Source organism: Echeneis naucrates, chromosome 10, assembly GCF_900963305.1.
Source record: "Echeneis naucrates chromosome 10, fEcheNa1.1, whole genome shotgun sequence".
Classification (NCBI taxonomy): Eukaryota; Metazoa; Chordata; class Actinopteri; order Carangiformes; family Echeneidae; genus Echeneis; species Echeneis naucrates.
Window position 1 is genome coordinate 6,853,950 of NC_042520.1, and position 19,282 is coordinate 6,873,231.

The following is a 19,282-nucleotide window of genomic DNA, read 5'->3' on the forward strand; positions in this document are numbered from 1 at the left end:
AATAAACCCAGAGGTTGAGTAGTTCTTTGCGTTTCACTTTAGCTTTATATTCTACCTTTGAACACAAGAAAATAAGCGCTGAGTTTAATTTGCTCACTGATCTGAGTCAGATTTTAATTTCCCAATAAAAGTCCAGTCCACTGTTTAATGAGAAGAAGTTAAAATAAAACATCTTTTTAAACAGAAAAAAAACAGTTTAATATAAGTTATGGTCCATTTCTTTTGCGACCGTGTTCTTTAGTTTTTTAGAATTTGAGCAGCCACTTTATATGAACATGCAGGTCTGCTGAAGATCTGCTGAAGGATTCTTCTCTGAGGGCGCCAGCGGTTTCCTGACGGCCATGACTGTGTTTGGAGTCATGTTGTAGTAAAATAAGGTTAAAACATGACATCACTCTGGACAATGTCACAGCTGAATGCTTGTTATGCTGCAGTGGTACTTCATATTTAATGTATTAATTGTATTAACACTGTAGCACTGACTGTTCACAGACACTGTGTAGGGGGAAGCTACAGGTATAATCTGCTTTTCAGCGTGACCAGAAAAGTTTACACTTCAGCAACCTTCCCCTCATTCGCAATTTGACACGAGCAGTAAAAGTTCTCTGTGGATTTTTTTCAGAGCAGTTGCGCTGTTTGTCCAAATGCGTGGATCCTTGTTCAATTTCTCTTCTGTGCATGTTCATTCCTGCTGAGGATTTAGTGTGTTCCTTGTGTGTGGTGTTGTGTCTGAAGCGGTCTAAATTTGCGTGCAATATCTTTGTGTGGAAATAAAGCCAACAACTTAAATAAATTCCTCTGCCTCTATTCTTTCTGCCCTGCTAAATTGAGACAATCTACCACATTGTTGTGTTTATAATACTTAACATTCATTATTGATCATTTAGATATGATATTGGGGGGGTTGTTGTGGGTGGTTTGGATTATTGAGTGGGTTGTAGCCTATGATTGAACTGACCAATACCCATCAAGATATCCAGCACCAGTAACATGTTTGTGAAAAACAGAAAAGAACGGAATGGCTGTTTTGGGCACAACAAGCCTCTACATTTTGAACTTAATGTTAGCCAAACACATTCATTTTTCTTTATTCTAAAAAAAAAAAAAAAAAACTCGCTACACATCTAAACAGAAATGTACAAAAATTTAACTAGACGATAATCTCTTTGAATGCTTAATAATCACATTTGCTAAGATTAACTACATTCATGCTACAGTACATTTTATGTTTTTATTTCTTATTTCTACATGACTCATCTACCATCAACCTTGTGCTAGGTTGTAATTTTAAAATTAGTCAATGAAAGATATGATTTTTGAATGAGTCGTGAACCTGAAAATTCAGCTGGCAGACTAGAAATGAGAAATAGTTTTTGTCTACCGCAGTTTGACATCAGAGACATAATCTTCCCCTGCTATCTCTATGGGCTGAACAAAAAAAATAAATAAAATAATAATAATTTCTGCTAATGTCGTGCAGGACTGAATCCGCAAAAGTATAAATTTATTAATATGGCCATCACTGCACAGTGTACCTGCACTGTATTATGTCACACATGTCACATTGCTGCCAAAAGAAACAGTTGGTGCATGTGTAGTAGCACATGCAAGACAATATGACAGACGGAGTCACAGGCTGCCGCTGCAGGTAAACCAGGCACAAGAAAAAAAGGAAATCTATCCACTTCCCACCTCCCATCAGCCTGAGAGATGGCTGAGGGAACCACCGCGCTTATATCTTTGGCACAGCTGGCACTAAAAAGGCGGGGAGGATGGGGGTGGGGATGCGCAAAAGCATCCCACTGTTTCAATTATAGAGGAGAAACCAGTACTAATATATCATTATTCCTGCACATCAAAATTTGCCAGTGCTGTCACATCAGAGATGATGAGTGGGAGCAAGAGCAAGAGTCAGACAGAGTGACTGTGCTCTCAACTGTAAATGAGGGGGAACGCTGGTAAAATATAATTAGAGTGATATTCAGAAGAAAGCGTGAGTGGAGCCAGAGGAACACTTTAAGACTAAGATCTGAATGTAGTCAGACACAAGGCAGGAGGTGTGGAATATGTGCACCTTATATGATGGGGAGTCCAAGTAAACGCTCACCCAGTATGTCGCTGCCATCAGCAGACCACCATCAGCAATGTCAGATTAGCTGCTGTGAAATAACTGTGAGGCAATATAAATTTGGCACCGAGGAGTTCTGATACATAAGGGATTTGGTTTCGCTCCAGGGATGCTAGTCACAGACGTACATCGGGGAAAAGTTTTGACACTCTCAGGATAAAAAGACAGACAGGGGAAATCGAGCTTATGAGTGCGCATTCGGAATTGATGGGGCCCTTTTGCTCAAGTCTGGGTCAGAAAACCTGTGTGAAGCAGACCATGCTGTCCCCTCGCCTCTCGATGCCCCTCCAGCTGTGCTTGCTCCGGTAATTGAATAAGAGAGGGAATGTTTTTGCCGTGGCCCCTGCAGAAAAAGAATTCAGTTCATAACAGGATTGACTATACACATACACACGACGACACAGACAGTGTGAATGGAGTGAGGTTCCTGACTCAAATCAGAGCAAAGCCAGGACTTGGACTAGCGAGGTCATCCATCAGAGGATGAGTCAACCCCAGACACTTCTGTAAAGAAGCTTCAAAACACTTCACACCGCACAGCAGAGGTTTGATTCATACACTCATGCAGAAACATTCACCACGAAAAACACGCACACAGCTCCCACCCACTAAGCCATCTCTGCCACTGTCATTACAAACACAGAGAGCTCGACAAACAGAGCTCTGCCTGTTCTGCAATGAAATGGTCGTCACATGGTGGGTGCTTCCAAGAACAACGCCTGTCCTGCTATGCTGAGAGGATGCCGGGCTAAAGGTGTGCCATGACAGCTGGCTGGTTGAAGCGCTTTTATCTCCAAACCAAGATATTTATTTAAGAGGTGTGCTGCACTGAAAGAAGCCTCACCAGGGATTTCGGAAGAAAAGCAGAATAACTCTGAAGAAAGGATCAAAACAGGAAACAGGAAACGCAGACATGCTCTGTGTTTGGTAAAACTTATTTGACATTAATCTACATTAAAGGAATTCTTATTCACTTTGGGGCGGGGTTATGCTTTAGTCTGACCTCCCTTCTTCCCTTTGCTGGTGTTCTCTTTTTTCGTTATCATCAACAAATCATAGGTAACCCAAGTGACTCAGCCAGCCAAACACTTTTCTGCATGGCTGTCCCCTTCTTTGTCTCTCTACACTTTCCTTTCACACAATAAAATCATAAAATGACAATTAAAAAAAAAAGAAAAAGAAAAAATTGCACAAAACCAACACAAATTGTGCGCTAGTTTCTTAATCAGTCATTGTTCAGAGTCAGCCATGTCTGAATACAATGACAACACATGCTATAGCAATCAAGGCATGAGTGGTTTTGATGTTTACATGGTATTTGTGGAAATTAGGAAAAAGAAATCACCAGACTCATCATTTCAGACTGAGGTGAGAGGCTAGGAAGTATAATAAATCAATGAGGGAAGAAGTCACTTAACATAAAGTCACATAACACACTCTCACACCCAAAGTATATCGGGGGGGGGGGGAGGGGGGGGGGGGGTCAGATATCTACCTGCAGCAACAAGTCAAAATCACCAGAAACAATAATGTTTCCACGTTGTATTTCTTCTGTGTTTGCATGTGTTGGTCCTTATTAATAACACCCTTTACTGTAGACTTGAAAACAACATGAGTGATATTCAATACAAATGGGACAATGTGATCCTGAGTGACATGCAGACTGCTTCCTGTGTTTGTCCTGAACACAAGACGAGCTTTTTACACACGGAGTCGTCTGTTCGGCTTCACAGACAACAGTTTCAAAATTGAAAAACAGCCAATCTCACCGGGGAACACATGATGAGATAGTCCGCACCCAGACTGGTTGTAAAATGGAGAGGTATTGTCATAGTAGCGAGTTTAGACCTTTTTCATTTCCTGTATTAGTGCCGTGCAGATGATTGAGAAGCGATAACATATGCAGCCCAACACTTGAGAGACCAACCTTTGTTCTGAAAGTAGATACAAAGACATTGCAACAGCTGAGGTAACAATCGGCATTGATGCGTCCTTGAAAAAGACTGCTATCAGCTCATCACTGTTAGTAGCTGTGAAAATGAATCCTAATCACAATGTTTTAGGTGTAAATGGAGAATTGAGTAGCTGTTTGGAAAACCTTGACTTTTGTATTCAGCATAACTCAACCAAAATTCTCTTGAAAGATAATTACTCCTCTATCCCCACATTTCTTGACTGTAAACACGCAAAGTAAATAACATTGTCAAACAGAAATTCAACTCCCCAATCAGACAGAGAGATTAGGGGAGAAGCTTAGTGCCTGGTTGAAATGATTAATTAATGCAGAGGAGATAGGAGCAGTGTTTCAGTCGAGAGCAGCTAGCTAGTAAGTTGCCTCGGGGCCTAGAGAAGCTTTGAGCGGAGCTCTGTTTCTAAATCCCCCTCCCCCTCTCTTTCTCTTGTAATTGCAGAGATGGTGCGAGAGTGGGCAAAAAGAGTTAGGGTGTGTGATGGGCCACAATGAAACGGCAGCTCTGCACTCAGAAAATATGTAAAGGTGTGGACGTGGAGATATTTTTTTCTAAATCTCTGCCTTGAATCAGGTAGATGATGCTTCACGTTTACTGTCGCGTTGTCACTCTCGTTGTAAAAATCTGGCTCAGGTTTGGACAAATCGCAGAAATTGTGACATACGTAGTTTGGCAACAAGTTGAAAGAGGAGAAAGAAGAACTAGCCTTGCCTGTGTGGAAATGCATTCCTTTCAGTTGTGTTGTGTATTCCTTGTGTTGCATTGTGTCACCGTAGCGAGGCACAACACAAAGATTCTGACACTACTCTGGCCTTGACAGTTTGATGCAATGCAACTTCAAGAAACGAATGCAAATAGACATAACACAAATAATTTATTCATCATGTTGGAGCACATCCACAGCGAACACTGACAACACAACTAAATACACACATTCACTGCAAATTCAGAGAAGGAACCGTCTAGTCGAGCCCTCGTTAAACAGTTTTCCTCCATTTGTGTTCTTTTTACGAACATCTGCAAGTCTATCTGCCAACAAAATAATGCAATCAATCATGTGTCTGAAATAGAAAAATAATAACATAATTTATATTTAAACAAAAGAAAAATTCCACATTAATTATGTCAGAGAAAAATCTATTATTTGTCACTAAAATAGAACATTTTAGTGAAAAAGAAAACTAGGAATTACATTTTGCCATACTGCGGGATTTAAAAGAGGATGTCTGGATTAAAATCGATTTTGATTGACATTTCCATTTTAAAAGTAAGTATTATAATTTTTTTTGTAATTGTTATTGTTTATTATTGACTAAAATCTGAAAAATTCCCCATGTTGCCTGAAGAGACTTGTCCAAGTATTCCCTAACTTGTGCTGCAAATATCACATTAGATCAGATACAAAACCAGCCTTAGACATTTTACGAACTTCAAAGTGGCAGCGTACTTCTAAAATCTTCACTCCGTCACATATAGAAAATAGCCAGAGTGTTTGATAAAGAAATATTTCCTCTGGCTCCGTGCTACTCCATCCAGCAAACCAAGAGGGCTGTGTATTTGTATGGTTGCACTGATTCTGAGTTTTGTTTCAGACCTTTGCTCCTCTGCTGCTGCCTTACGATGTTGGCATTTTAATGCAAGCCAAACGCTCCCCACTGCTTCACATTTTAAGCTTTTCACCGGCAACCCACTGGAGAGCTTTTATTGTGTAGCAACTACAGAGAGCACAGACTTAGTTCATGTTCACATCTCACATATCTGTGTGTCTGTACACCCACCCTCCAGTCCGACGCAGTGTGTGTGTGTGTGTGGAGGCTTGTCAAGAAGAAAGTTGAGTGTTTTGAAGGAAGCGTCAAAGATGGAAAACAATGTTCAGGCAAGTAAAGATGGATGATCGCTGACCAAGAAGAAGAAATGTGAGGTAACAAGCTGATCTTCACTATTTAACATTAGTGCAACATGAACAATCAATCTTAATATATTCACTTTATTTATTTATTTTTTGCCAGAACAGTAACAACATTATCTTTGAACTTACTCTATACTTATCTGATTTTGAGGCAGCTACAAACGGTGGTTTCCATGATGTATGTATCACACACACAGATTACACAGATCTCAGCATAACGGAAAGTTGACAACAGACCCTGCACACCTGATCACTGTCACTTGGAGCATCTGCCAGCTCTCAGTTGGACTGAGCACGCTGTGTGCACAGAATGAACGCAGCCCACATACAGTATATGTCCTGGTGGTCTGAAATCACAGCAAATTTTCAACTTTGCTATCAATAAATAATGTCGCCTGATTGCTACAAATTGCAAAGAGCGTGTGTATGTTTGTCAGTCTTTTGTGGCTTTCTGTCTCTTTCAGCTTCCCTTTTTGATTTTCTGCACTGTAGTGGGATAGCGCGTCGTGCATGATGCATTCAGGGACTGGTGGAAGAGTTTTACTGAAGCCTTGCCTAAAGCGTTTGTTCTAACAGCTGTCTCGCTGAGATTTGTGGGAAACACAGTCGATGAGTGACAACAGCAGGCCGGTGACTAGAACTGCTTCCCCCAACTGGAAATACTGGCCATGTTTTAAGATTTACAGCAGCTCGCTCCCATGGAGCATAGACTCCTCCAATAAATTTGTCCTACAGCTACAAAGGGCAGGCTTTCATGCTTATGCACCAAATAGTGAAACAAGGTTACATATCAGAATCAAAATAAACGAAAAAGTTACAAAAATTATAAAATAACACGAGAAAATCAGTAACATCAAATTGTGAGTGTAAAATCAGTAAACTGTTTGCTGGTCTTAAAATAACTTCACATTGCAGGCACAGGCTAATGAAGTTATACAAGCTAATCTAGCTGCCTTTTGATTGTGAGTTTGTGCACTGATTTATTGCCAGCTTTCAATTAAGCTGTTTCATAGATTTTCCTTCACTGCCGTCTGATTATGATGCTGTAATTTGAAAAAGAAAATGTTTGAAGTCTAAATTCAAAGCATCCTTATGTGTTGATTCCACCTTCAAATATCACAATCAAAATGATTTTGTACAGTACACTGATTTGTAACAGGGAGAATGAAACCTCTTAAGTGTACCCCAAATACTTCTGCTTGAACAATGCAACTTGGGTTGAGTCGGTGTGAACTCCTGTTAGAATTGTGTAATGCTTTAGAGTACTAAGCACAGGCTTTATCTAAGAAGAAGCTATTTTGGAGGTCACTATTGCAGAGGAGAAGGGGGGAGAAGAGACGAGCATTGATCGAAACAGCAACAACCACTGCGGGTTCAGATTTCTTCAGTCAATCAGATTAGCAGCATAAGTGGACAGTATGATGGCTGGTTTGTACTGAGATGAAAATTGTGTGCTTCCTGTGACTAGAAAGCTTTTGTTTTCTGCGCATGAGATGAGATGTTTGGGCCCAGCAGTCCTTTTAACTCTCTCTACACGCACACACAAAAATTACTCAGCGAGTGTTTGGTAATTGCAGTTTCTGCTGTTGCTCACAAAACGGGCTCAGTGCTGAAGTCTCCACATTCGTGTTTGTTCTGAATCATGGACTCTTTCACATGAAATGGATAGTCAACATATGCATGAAATAAGAACTGGCCTCAGCATTCACATTAAACATTAAGTGATTCATGAATTATAGGGAAAGCTCATTCATTGACACGAGACACCCATTAAACTATAACATACATTTTTTCACTATAAAAGTGATGTGAGTGGTTTAAAAAGTTTTATCACACTGAAACACTAACATTGTTCTTCCGTTACACTTGATAATAATAAAAGAAGCAGAGGGAGAAGCATGAGAGATCACCACTAAAATAGCCATTGATGCTGCTGCTCCACTTTAAAAGTGGAGTGCTGCATTGCCAGTATGAACTCAGCTGCATTTATTTGCAGTACAGTGAACAGGGGTGCTGCGGTTCTCATGTCTTTGCATAGCATATATAGGCTTTTGTATGCAAACGAAACATCATAGACAGCACTGCTCTCTGCTCTGCTGTCAGATTCTGTTCTATTTAGACAGCTCAACACAAAAGTCTGTGTGTTTTGTTTCGTCGTTTTTACATTGATCAGAATAATTCCAGCTAAAAAAAAAAAATTGGGAGTTCAAAGTGAGCATAAATGATGCCTCAGGCTGCAGGTGTCTGTTTTGTAATTGAAAACATTATGCTCGCTCACAGGTGGCAGAGGAACTGTTTAATAGGGCCTACAATGGATAATCTACCTTTTCGAAAGGCGAGTTTGCAAAATAAACTCAAGCGGGAGACGCACACGAGACTGAGCATCAGTGTTGTGAAAGTGTCATTATCATCCATCTGTATGTGCAGGTGTAGCGGCAAATTTAGAGATAACATTTATTCAAATCAAAACACATCACTAGGGCTTCCTTTCACAGTAAGCATCTTTATTAAGAGCAGGCAACGGGGCCTTTAATAGCGCTAATACAGGTCTGCTAACTGAATGCACAAGACTTGCCCTTCTTTGACTTTCATACAGGTCATACAGGTTTGAAATTTCCTCGAGTAAACAGGACTAATGTGCAAAGCGTGTCTGCAATCCTCAAGCGCTCATTGTTCTTGCAGCTGCTCCAGCACAGTGTTTCCACTCCTTTGAGGATTTGATTTGTACTATATTAACCATCCAGCATGTCTGGGTACAATATGTGCAAAAAGTGTGTTTTTCTTTCCCTTTAAGCCAAACAGACACTGCAGCAGTCCAAAAAGTCCAACATTGTCTCTAAGCTGCGCAACACCACCTCTGATTTGTTCTGCACCAGATGACGAGTGAGAAAGCACAGCTCGGCGCTCTCCTCGCAGCTTCACTCGAATTCAAATTCATCACATGGCTCTTAATTCCCCGACGGTTTGTTTCATCGTTAAAGTGTGTCAAAGTTTGTTGTCTTCAGCTGTGCCAGTAGATATGGCATCTGTCCCAAAAGACTCGAGGCTGTGATGCAGTCTTTAATAAATCCTCATTCCCTGCTTTACCGGCCTGTGCCCAGTGTAATGCACATGACGTCAGTGGCATATCAAGGAAAAGAGAATGGGGCTTTTTTTTTGTGAGGGCTGCATTAATTACTACAAGGCCGATACAACTGTTCAAGGCATCAAATACGTCACAAGCTTACAAATGGGAGATGAGGTTAAATCAAAAATCTGAAAATGTAGGTCCCACTAATGTTATTTGAGACTCGAGCCACATCCTGCAGTATTATGGAGCCAATCTGTCGGCAAGCATGCGTGGATGGGGAGGACAAAAAAGAGGAACAGCACAGCAGAGACTGAGGCAAAAGAGAGACTGAACAGAAAAGTGAATAGGAATGAAATCGACCTTGGATCAGAATGATACCAATAGGTAGCTTTACTTGTGAATAGACAGGGCAGATGGAATAATGGCAGATGCAGACAGAGAAACAGACTCGGAGGTCTCCCCTTGCCCTCAGACAGACACTGAGAGTGGGTAGTTTGCTCTCCGGAGTTATCTGAGTCATGCAGCGAATAAATTCATAGCATGCCACTGAGCTGCCCACGCCGACCCCAGTGGGCATTCCCTGCAGTGCACAGCAGTGGGGGTCTCACTATGTGGCCAAGCCTGAATCTCAACAATGGCCGATATTGTTATCAGCGTGATCGACGGTGTAATCCCCCGTTGTAACATGGAACCAGTTCATACCTGTTTATAACAAACGAAAAACAATATGATTGATTGATTGATTTTAGTTTGTAAGCACAAATGGTGAGATTCAGTCCAGATGGTTCTACATTAATATACAATTTCCACTGATCACAGCAGGACTAAGGCATGGCAGAATCAAGAGCATAGCTAGTTTATGAAATGCATTGTCTGATTTTGGTGGGAAACACAGGAGTTGTTCCAGTTGGTCACATTCAGAGGCTAAGCGAAGAGCCAGACATTGTAGAGAAAGGAGGTGCAATATCTTTAAAGTTTGCTAATGATGGCACAAGCTTTCACGCACTCTAACCTGCAAAGGCATTCATAGTGTTGCACATAGTTGCAGCAAATAATGCCACAAAACATAGTGGATACACCTTCCTAAGTTATAGAATTTGTGCATTTGTCCTTCACAGGACAAAGAAAAAAATCTGGCCAAACTCCTGCAGAGACAGGTTGTTTTTCTTCTGTCTTCTTCAACTGCTTAAATGTTAATATGACTCATGAGCTCATACAACCGCTGAATCCATCCGTCCATCTTCTACAGCTTTTCCATTTCCAGGTCGTGGGGGACGCCGGAGCCAATCTCAACTCACGCTGGGCGAGGGCGGGGTACACCCTGGACAGGTCGCCAGTCCATCACAGGGCCGACACACAGAGACAGACAGAGACCAACAACCACTCACACTCACTCAGACCTACGGACCATTTAGAGTCAGCAGTTAACCCAAACATGATGTCTTTGGACGGTGGGAGGAAACCTGAGTACCCGGAGGAAACCAACGCACCAACCAACGGGGGAGAACATACAACTGAACCAAGCCCCCAACCTTCTTAACATGCTGCAAAAGCATTAACCACTACGTCGCTCTGCCCAACCACTGAATCATTTGAGGCAAATTTATTCCTACCACACAGACACAAACAAACAAACAAACACACACACACACACACCTATCCTCTGGTAATATACACAAACGGGCAGGCTGTTAACATGCCCGTTTGTGTAAGCCAATTGCTCGTAAGCCATTAGGGCATGACTTTTAAATTGACATTTGCATTATTGTTTGTTTGCTTACTATTCTCAAAGTAATGTTGCCCACCTATAAATTTACTAGCGAAGATAGTGACATGAACAAAGGGCCTTATTAAAGATATTGCATTCCCAATCCCTGCAGTGCTGCTTAGGGCTAAGTTAGCCTGTTGCCGTGCTTGTGAATGTTCTTTGCACACAACAGTATTGGTATTGGAAAAATTTTGAGCTGTTTATCCGGCATAGTCGAATCTATGTGAACAGATAGCTGTGAAAAATACTGGTCAGTCTTTTTAGCAGTTATCTTAAACCCTGAACTCTGTTTTGTTTGTCCTGAAAAGTAACCGTGTTGGCCTTCAGGAGAGCTGTATCTGTGTTCTATCAAATCGCTTATGTAGGCAATGATTCCTGCTTTTAGTTGTTTATATTAAACCTGACAATTGAGAATGCAGCTGCCACTATAGGATGAATTGGTTCTTTAAAAAAAAAAAAAAAAAGTCCAGCAGCATGACCACCTTATCTGCTGTAAAGAATTTTAAAATTACTCTGACTCGCCTTCTCAGGTTTGTTGGTATCGTACACCTTACCATGACAGTCTGAGGGCTCTCCTTTAACAAATGTTGGAATAATAATGAATAATGCTGCAGCAAATGTCGGGGGATTTCAAAAGTCATTATGATACAGAGGCCTGAATGTCTGTACAAAATTGTCTCGTCTCAAATCACAAAATTGTACGCACAAGTCACTTTGTCTCATTTGTGCCACTGAAACACTATCACCCAACTGAAATAGTTGCAGAAAGAAGGATTTGTTGGATTAAAAAGGGAATTTCTTCCATACCTTCATCTCCAGCACAGCTGTGCCGGAATTTCAGTCATGGGTGGAGGAAGTTGTCTTTTTCAAATGTTTTAAAAGCACGTTCAATCAAGGCGAATGAACACAAATGAAGAGGAGTGGATGTCTGTTGAATGAATGACACAACAGAATTTTCTAAAACACAGTCTCTACTGAGCTACAGAAATTCACTTAAAACCTCCCACACTCTTACTGTATACTGTCTTTCCTTAAACAATAGTTACAGATGGCTGAATGGCCTCAACAATATGCTTGCGGTCATAAATGTCTCTTTTATATATTCACTCAGTGGTGATTACGATAGACACCATACAATTCACTGCTGTGGTCCACTTGTTTGGGGCTATTATCTCAACACTGTATAATACATTAAGTCACAACTTGATATAATGCAGAGCACGCAGCAATAAGAAAGGCACGTCCACATTTTCTGCCAGTGGCATCAGATTACTGTTTTGTCATCAATAACATGTTTGCAGCGTAGCTGGTAAGTGTGTGTGTCTGTGTTGTGACTCACAGTGTTGTGATTTCGTTTGGTTCAAATACAAGATGCCAAGTTAAGTCATCAAATGTGAAACCTTCTGTTATGAGAGCCAAGTCCTTACAGATGTGCGACACTGTGCTTTAATTGATTGTCTGCGTCGCTGCCATCTGTCAACAATTACAGATCCCATAATTGGATGCATGAATGGATTACCGTGAATCTGACACATTCATGCCCCCCTCAGAATAAACTGTCGTCACTTAAGATTTTTCCTGATGTTTCATCAAATATGTTCGGAGCTAATGACGTTACCATCAGCCTCGATCACTAAGAGGAGTAAACTTGTTTTGCACCGTTCGTGCTTAACGTCGGTAAGTTAGAATTGTCACAGTGAGTTTGTTAACAGTATCTCAGTGGCTCAATCCCTTCTGCAGCCAGTGAACAGAAATGTAGACCAAAAACTTAAATTTTCCGAAGCGTTAAATCTTTTTCCGGAGATTTATTGCGGATACTATCGTGGATGCAAGGTTCATATGAATGCACTGCTAGATATTAATGAACGTATAAACCTTGATATTATTGTGGATACACGGTTGATAGGAATCTGATATTGCTCCTTTGTGAAGCAGGCCATTATATATCATCTGTAGATTCCATCAATTACGTCTGCAGCCTCATGGTGAAGAACAGAAAATAGATTTATAAACACAGTTTCATGTTCAACTGAAATGACTTCTCTACTGATTCCCAATGATGAGTCTTTGTCCTGTTCATAACTGAATTTAATTCCAGTCAAGATAACGTATTATATAGGGAATAATGCACAAAGGACTTTACGCCACGGAAGGAATCAGCCCTGACTTATATTGAAGCAGAGTCTCAACCACCTGTCAGTCAATGCCAGATAGGCTATTACAGAGCCAGTTGTCTGGTGTTGTCCAGCCACCGGCATTAAATGCAGCCAGACGTTTCCTCTGGGCAGGACTCACCCTCAAGGTTAGACAGCTTTTCAGGGAAGCTCTTATTCATTCATGCTTATATTCTTTCCCGCTGCCCCGCCCATTTCTCTGCATCCCATCACTCTTCTTTTATGATTTCATACCAGCTGTCTGTTCTCTCACCCCCTTTCTCTCTCCCTTTATCTCTCTATCAACTTCAGCCTGCTGTCCTGCCCCCACCCCCACTTCCTCTTTCAGCCCGATGAAGTCAGAGTGCAGCTCGGGTATAAACAGCCACTGCAGGCCATCCATAGTGATCTCATTACACAGGACTGCAGGGGAAACTGTCTTAACCAATTTCACAACCGCCCTTCCTTAACTTCCCCCTCCCTCCTCACAGATACATCGAGGTCAAGTAAGCAATTAAGAGGCCAATTGTCTAAGCGGGATGCCAGTTGAATTGAAGAAGCAGAAATGATGCAGCGAGCCTGGACAGCTTCCAATTAAGCATCAAGGAACAACATGAATGCCATTTAATTATTTTGAACTGACAAACTTCTTGATTATAACTGGAGCAGTGGCAGAATTAACCCATATGATATCCGTGATTAAGAAGCTAACTGCAAGGAGCACTAAAATATCAATTATTGTTAGTTATTAGATCATTTTTACTGCCTAAAAATGGTCCATTAATGGCAACAAGAAGAATCATTATGAGGAAATGAAATACAGCAAAGAGCTGTTGGCCCATAATAAGAAGGTTGTGGGTTCGGTTTCCCGGCCTGGGGCGTGTGTGGATTCCCTCCGGGTACTCCGGTTTCCTCCCACCGTCCTAAGACATCATGTTTGGGTGAATTTGTGACTCTAAATGGTCCGTAGGTCTGAGCGTGAGTGTGAGCGGTTGGATGGACTGGTAACCTGTCCAGGGTGACCCCGCCCTCACCCAGTGTGAACTGGGATTGGCTCCAACACCCTCAGCGACCCAGAAACAGATAAGCGGTTGAAGATGAATGAATGAAAAACAGAGAAAGATATATTTACATATATGAGTGTGTTTCAGAATATTTAGCTGTCACACTTAAATATGCTCTACTCCCCTGTATGACTGACTCATCAAAAACTCATATTAGCATAATGTTCCCTAATAGATCAAATACAAGAGAGTGACTGCCATGGAAATTAAAAGTGAAATATCCACTTCTCACTCAGTTGGCAAAAGTTCAGATTTGCCAGCAGTTAATAGTCGCTATAAAATGTCGAAGCCATAAAACCTACTAAAAGGGCTTCTCTTAGTTCAACTGGGTCTCTGCTGACAATGACCAACTTACAGAAAGCAGCTTACAAAGTCGGTTTTTTTCAGAGGCGGACTGAAAGAACAATTCAGGATGGGACTCCATCCAAGTCCAGCTGCTAGTCAACTTGATCGGGCCTGAAAAGTCCTGGTGGTCCTGATGGACCCTCTGCTGCACGGATTATTCATTCATTCATTCATTCTTCCTTTTTTTTGGTGGATGGGAGGGTTATCTCTGCCAACTGTTTTGACATATTCAGTAAACTCAGTAAATCTAAATAAATAAAGACAGATGTTCCGAGCAACATGGTGACAGCAAACCAGAAGTTTGTACAAAACAGAGTTTGATACAGAGACTGCAGTCGACAGAGGCAGCTTCAGGTGTAGCCGTTCTTTTCTCTGAAAGCATCCAGCCCTGTCGTCACAGACACCTGTGGCTTCTGAGCAAATGCATGTTATGGGACTTACCGAATGTTATGGGACTTGCGTTTGATCTCATTCCAGCAGAGGTTCATGTCTCCTGTTTGGTGTGCGCCGCCTCCTCTTAGTCTCCGGCACTCGGTACCTTCCTCCTGCCCCTCACCGTCCACCGTGGACTGGCACGGCACACAATGGCATCCCGGCCACGAGGGCCGCCCCGCAGCTAAACAAACAGCAGAAAGAAGGGATGGTATGGTTTACATTATAGTAAACTATGGAGAATTGATACAAACTGAATCAGCTTAGCATAAAAAAAAACAAAACAAAAACAAACAAACTGAAAAGTCTTTTGCTACATTTTTCACACAACCTAAATCCAGCTAAAGGACATGAAATGGTACGATTTCCCTGAATGTTCAGATTGCATCAATTACAAATTTATTTCAAGATCCCTTCATCGAACATAACATGAGAGGAGCTAACAATCGGAAGGTTTCGCAAAAAAGCTGCCACCATTAGACACAACATCAGCATTGTGTCTAATGTCAATGTCAGCGTCAATGTCCAATAAATCAAGCATGTTTGTGCAGATTTATAGCATATTAGCTCTTTCCTAATAGTTTTTTTCCTTCTGATTACCGTGACAAATAGATAAAGATGACAGCACCATGGGGATAAATTTCAAAAACTACTGCTGCGTGCTACACTTTGGTGTCTGACCAGCCTTTAAACTCACGGATCAATTATTTAAACCTATTATCTCAATAGCGCCTGTAGCAACACCGTACCCACCGGCAAAATCCCCGGAGGTTGGATTTTATTTGTTGTTATTCTGCTTTTGTCATCACGGGGCTGCTGTTAGACTTACAACGGCGGAGAGCAACTTGCACAGACATCTTACATAATATATATATACATATATGGCGTATACAGTCCACGTTGAATAAGTTTGTGTAAGATAGAGAACCAGAATCATAAAACACAGGCAGGTTTATTCCGTTCCATTAAACTCAGGAAAACAAATGCAGGCAGAGAGCTTGTTTTTCACAGACTTTTAGAGCGAGAGGGCGTGTGAGGCTACCCTTGAAGAGGTGCAAACCCCTTGATGGAGCCCACAGGGGAAAAGGCAGACACACAACCACTGTCACAAACACAGACGCAGACACACACAGACAAATACACTAAAGCTATAATAAGTGGCACTGTGGGCAGGAGAAGCTCGGCCAGGTTCACGGGTCATAATAAATCTGGTGTTTGGTCAGTGGACTGTCTGGGGGGGGCTTCCTGTTTTTTCTGTTCATTTCACAACCTTTACCTTCGGAGCAGCTGGACTTCTTGGCTAACACCGTCAGTCTTATAACACACACACACACACACACACACACACACAATATGACCAGGCGCCTCCCTTGTGTTTAACCAGAGGGCTCTTATCACATCATTTTTTAAACTAGTCGATACAACTCTTCCCTGCAGTGGAACATAATCTCTAACTTTCGCAGCAGCAGTCACCCATTCTAATTCATGTGATGAAACATGCACACGTGTAAATTACACTCAAATGTTAATGTTTATTAATTGCTGCATTGCTATATTTTTTCCCATGAATTACAAAATCACTTTAATGAATTACAGTCACTAATGTCACATTACTCCTGCCACAAGGATTTATATACAGTAGACTGGATTTTAGTCAAGTCAGAGCTACACTCTTAAAAAAAAAAAAAAAAAAAAAAAAAAGGGGGGGTCCATCACCTTTAAAACAATCAATACCTCACAAATGATCTCTGTGATGATTTCAGAATGAGAATGAACCGCAGGTTTTCTTGTTTTTAACAGATAAAGTGCTGCCATAAAGAACATTTTAGTTTGTTCTGCATTAAATAATTAATTAGTGAATCATCAGAACCTTCGTTTTCAACCATTTTGACCATGAGTTCATCATTTCGATCTCCAGCTTCTCCAATATAAAGATTTTCTGCTCTTTTTGCACATCTGCTCATCTTTGGGATTTGGACCAATTGGAAACGCTAAATCAGGTGTTTCAAAATGTTGCGTTGGAAATATTAAGAAAGGTTTAAGTTTACACATATTGTATTCCCTTCTACACATTATTTTATCCTTCTCAAACTTAAAACCTCATTTCATATTAATGGAGAAAAAATTGTTCAGATGGTGAAACAAAAATTGAAAGGAATCCATTTGTTCAGAACTTTGGGTAGAGGCTCATAATCAAAACATTGTGCTGTCCATTGTTTGTTGTTAGTGCTCAAAGAAGCTAAGAAACCAAGGAGACGACTCTTTCTGTTTATTGCTCTGCGTATTGAAGGGTTGTGTTGGGCTTTCCGTGTTATTGTGTCTCACCTTTTCCTCACAGATACTTCTCTGTCAGGCTCAAGTGGTTCCCCTAAAACAAACTGACCCAAAATGGAAGAAGGAACTTTTTCCGCGGTGTCAACATCTGAATGAACGGCTCCTCTGTGAGATGGAGGGAGAGACTTCCCTGCAGCCCACTTATCCTCTCTCTTTATTCATTCTACTCTCTACCTCTCTAGTTTGTTCTGCAGACCACATCAACTCAGATTGGCCGGATGGGTTTTTTTTTTTGTTTGTTTGTTTGTTTGTTTTTTTTCCACATGAATCATTACCATTTCGTTCCTACTCCTGTCTCCTGTTATCTCTCCACTTCCTTCTCTGCCTTTTCCTGCTCGGACAGCTCCTGTTAGTGTAGGAGAATCTTGTATGAATCACCAATCCCCTGCACATCTCTCTCCCACTCTCTTTTCCTTCGCTGGTAATCAGAGGTCATATGTGACTCTGCATGCCGCTGACTTGAATAATTCTAAATTTTAAATGGCATAAAGTAAACCTTTGCGCTCTATGTATAGATTTGATTCATGTCAGCTGTTCTGGGTTTGTGAGTGAAACGTGGATGTGAATGCAAATAAGGCAGCAGAAGTCATACATGAAACAACGTTTAAGTGCAGAATGGCACCACGGTGGTTTGTTTGTGTTGGAAAGCTGTCTATCCAAGCTGTGAAATGAAGTTAAACAATGACAACATTAACCTCACCACTACTTACACCAACACAATACCCCCACGGGTGAAAGATCGCTCTGAGATGTTTGTTGCTGCAGGCAAGAGTGAATTGTGTGACAGACATCCCTGTGACCTCAAAACTTCTCTTCTTCCTCAACTATTTCTCAGATAGCAACCTCACACAAAAGCTCAAACTATGAAATAATATATTAAATATTATTCAGAATTCATAAATATTCAGAAAAATCAGCCCTCATTTTTATGCAAGGCACATAGAAACCAACACAAAAGGGAAATGATGTCTCCCATGTCAAGCAGATGTCTCTATTATCTGTGCCTTGTATTCTCCTTTTTATTTTATTTTTTTTTTTTTTTATTCGCATCTGCCTCATGCAGCCGTGCATCAGTCCACAGTGCCAGACATTAGGTACGTCTGTCTCCCACCTAAACTTTAGACGCATGAGTCAAGCTTTAAACATGCATTATTTACGGCCCTAATTGGATGTGGCATTGTTCAGTCAAGCATACAGTATGTGCCGCGTGTTTTCCAGAGATGCTGGAAAAACCAGCAGAGATTTCACTGACATGCCACAAAGTGACACAGACAATATTCATCTTGCTGCTATGGCTACAGCTCTCCGCTCCATGTGCTCACGACTGTTTCCTACAGAAATAATAACTTAACAAGAAAAAATGACCAATTATGTGAACTGTACAGACAGAATATCTGCCTCTTGTCTGCATTTTGCTCTTCTTTTTTTCTTTTTTTCTTTTTTCTGACCACTCCAAGCCAACCTGAAAGGACTTTTTTTTTTTTTTCTTTGCGAATTTTAAATCAAACGAGTTAGAGGCGATAAAAGATAGCACACAAAGCCTTTCTGAATTTCATAGCAAAAGAGAAAAGACAGTTCAACTGTGCAGATAAAGCATCTCAGGATCAAAGCCGCTGCGCCGTTCCACTAGGTCTACACGTTGATATTAATCTGAAGAAATCTGTAGCTCACATATCCCTGAGAAGCAATAAGATAGCAAAGATTTACTCTCATTACTGGAGTTCTGCGGACAAATGCAATTTCTCCACAACGTGTAGTGCCTACCTTACTGGTACAGACTTCCTGTGTCGTTATTACTCCAGCCTCAGACCCATGTTGTTAAACCTGTCACTGAGGTTGGCTGGCTTAGCAGAGAATGCTGAGATAAGTTGGACATGCAGGGAAGGATAAAAGAGAAGAAACGAGGAGAGATGAAGGCAGGGAGAGTGAGGAGGGGAAGACAGCCATGGACAAGGAAAGATGGGTGACCTAATAAGGAAAGACTTCACTCTTGGTCAAAGAAGTCTCTGTCGCTGTACATTCCTGCTCACACCTACACCTCAACACCCCCCGACCCCAAACACACACACACACACGCAGACACACAACCAGCAGGAAGAAAAGGCCATC

The 19,282-nt window shown here is 41.3% G+C and overlaps 1 protein-coding gene across 1 annotated transcript in view; it reads right to left on the reverse strand.

The window, feature by feature from the left end:
- drp2 (dystrophin related protein 2) overlaps nt 1–19,051 on the reverse strand; it is a 69,665-nt gene extending 50,614 nt beyond the window's left edge. The window contains exons 1-2 of the mRNA XM_029512157.1: nt 18,938–19,051; nt 14,849–15,023 (exon numbers count right to left, since the gene is read on the reverse strand). Of these exons, the coding sequence (XP_029368017.1) occupies nt 14,849–14,895 (47 nt within the window). The 5' untranslated portion in view covers nt 14,896–15,023; nt 18,938–19,051. The remainder of the gene's footprint in view (nt 1–14,848; nt 15,024–18,937) is intronic.
- Nucleotides 19,052–19,282: the final 231 nt, after the last annotated feature.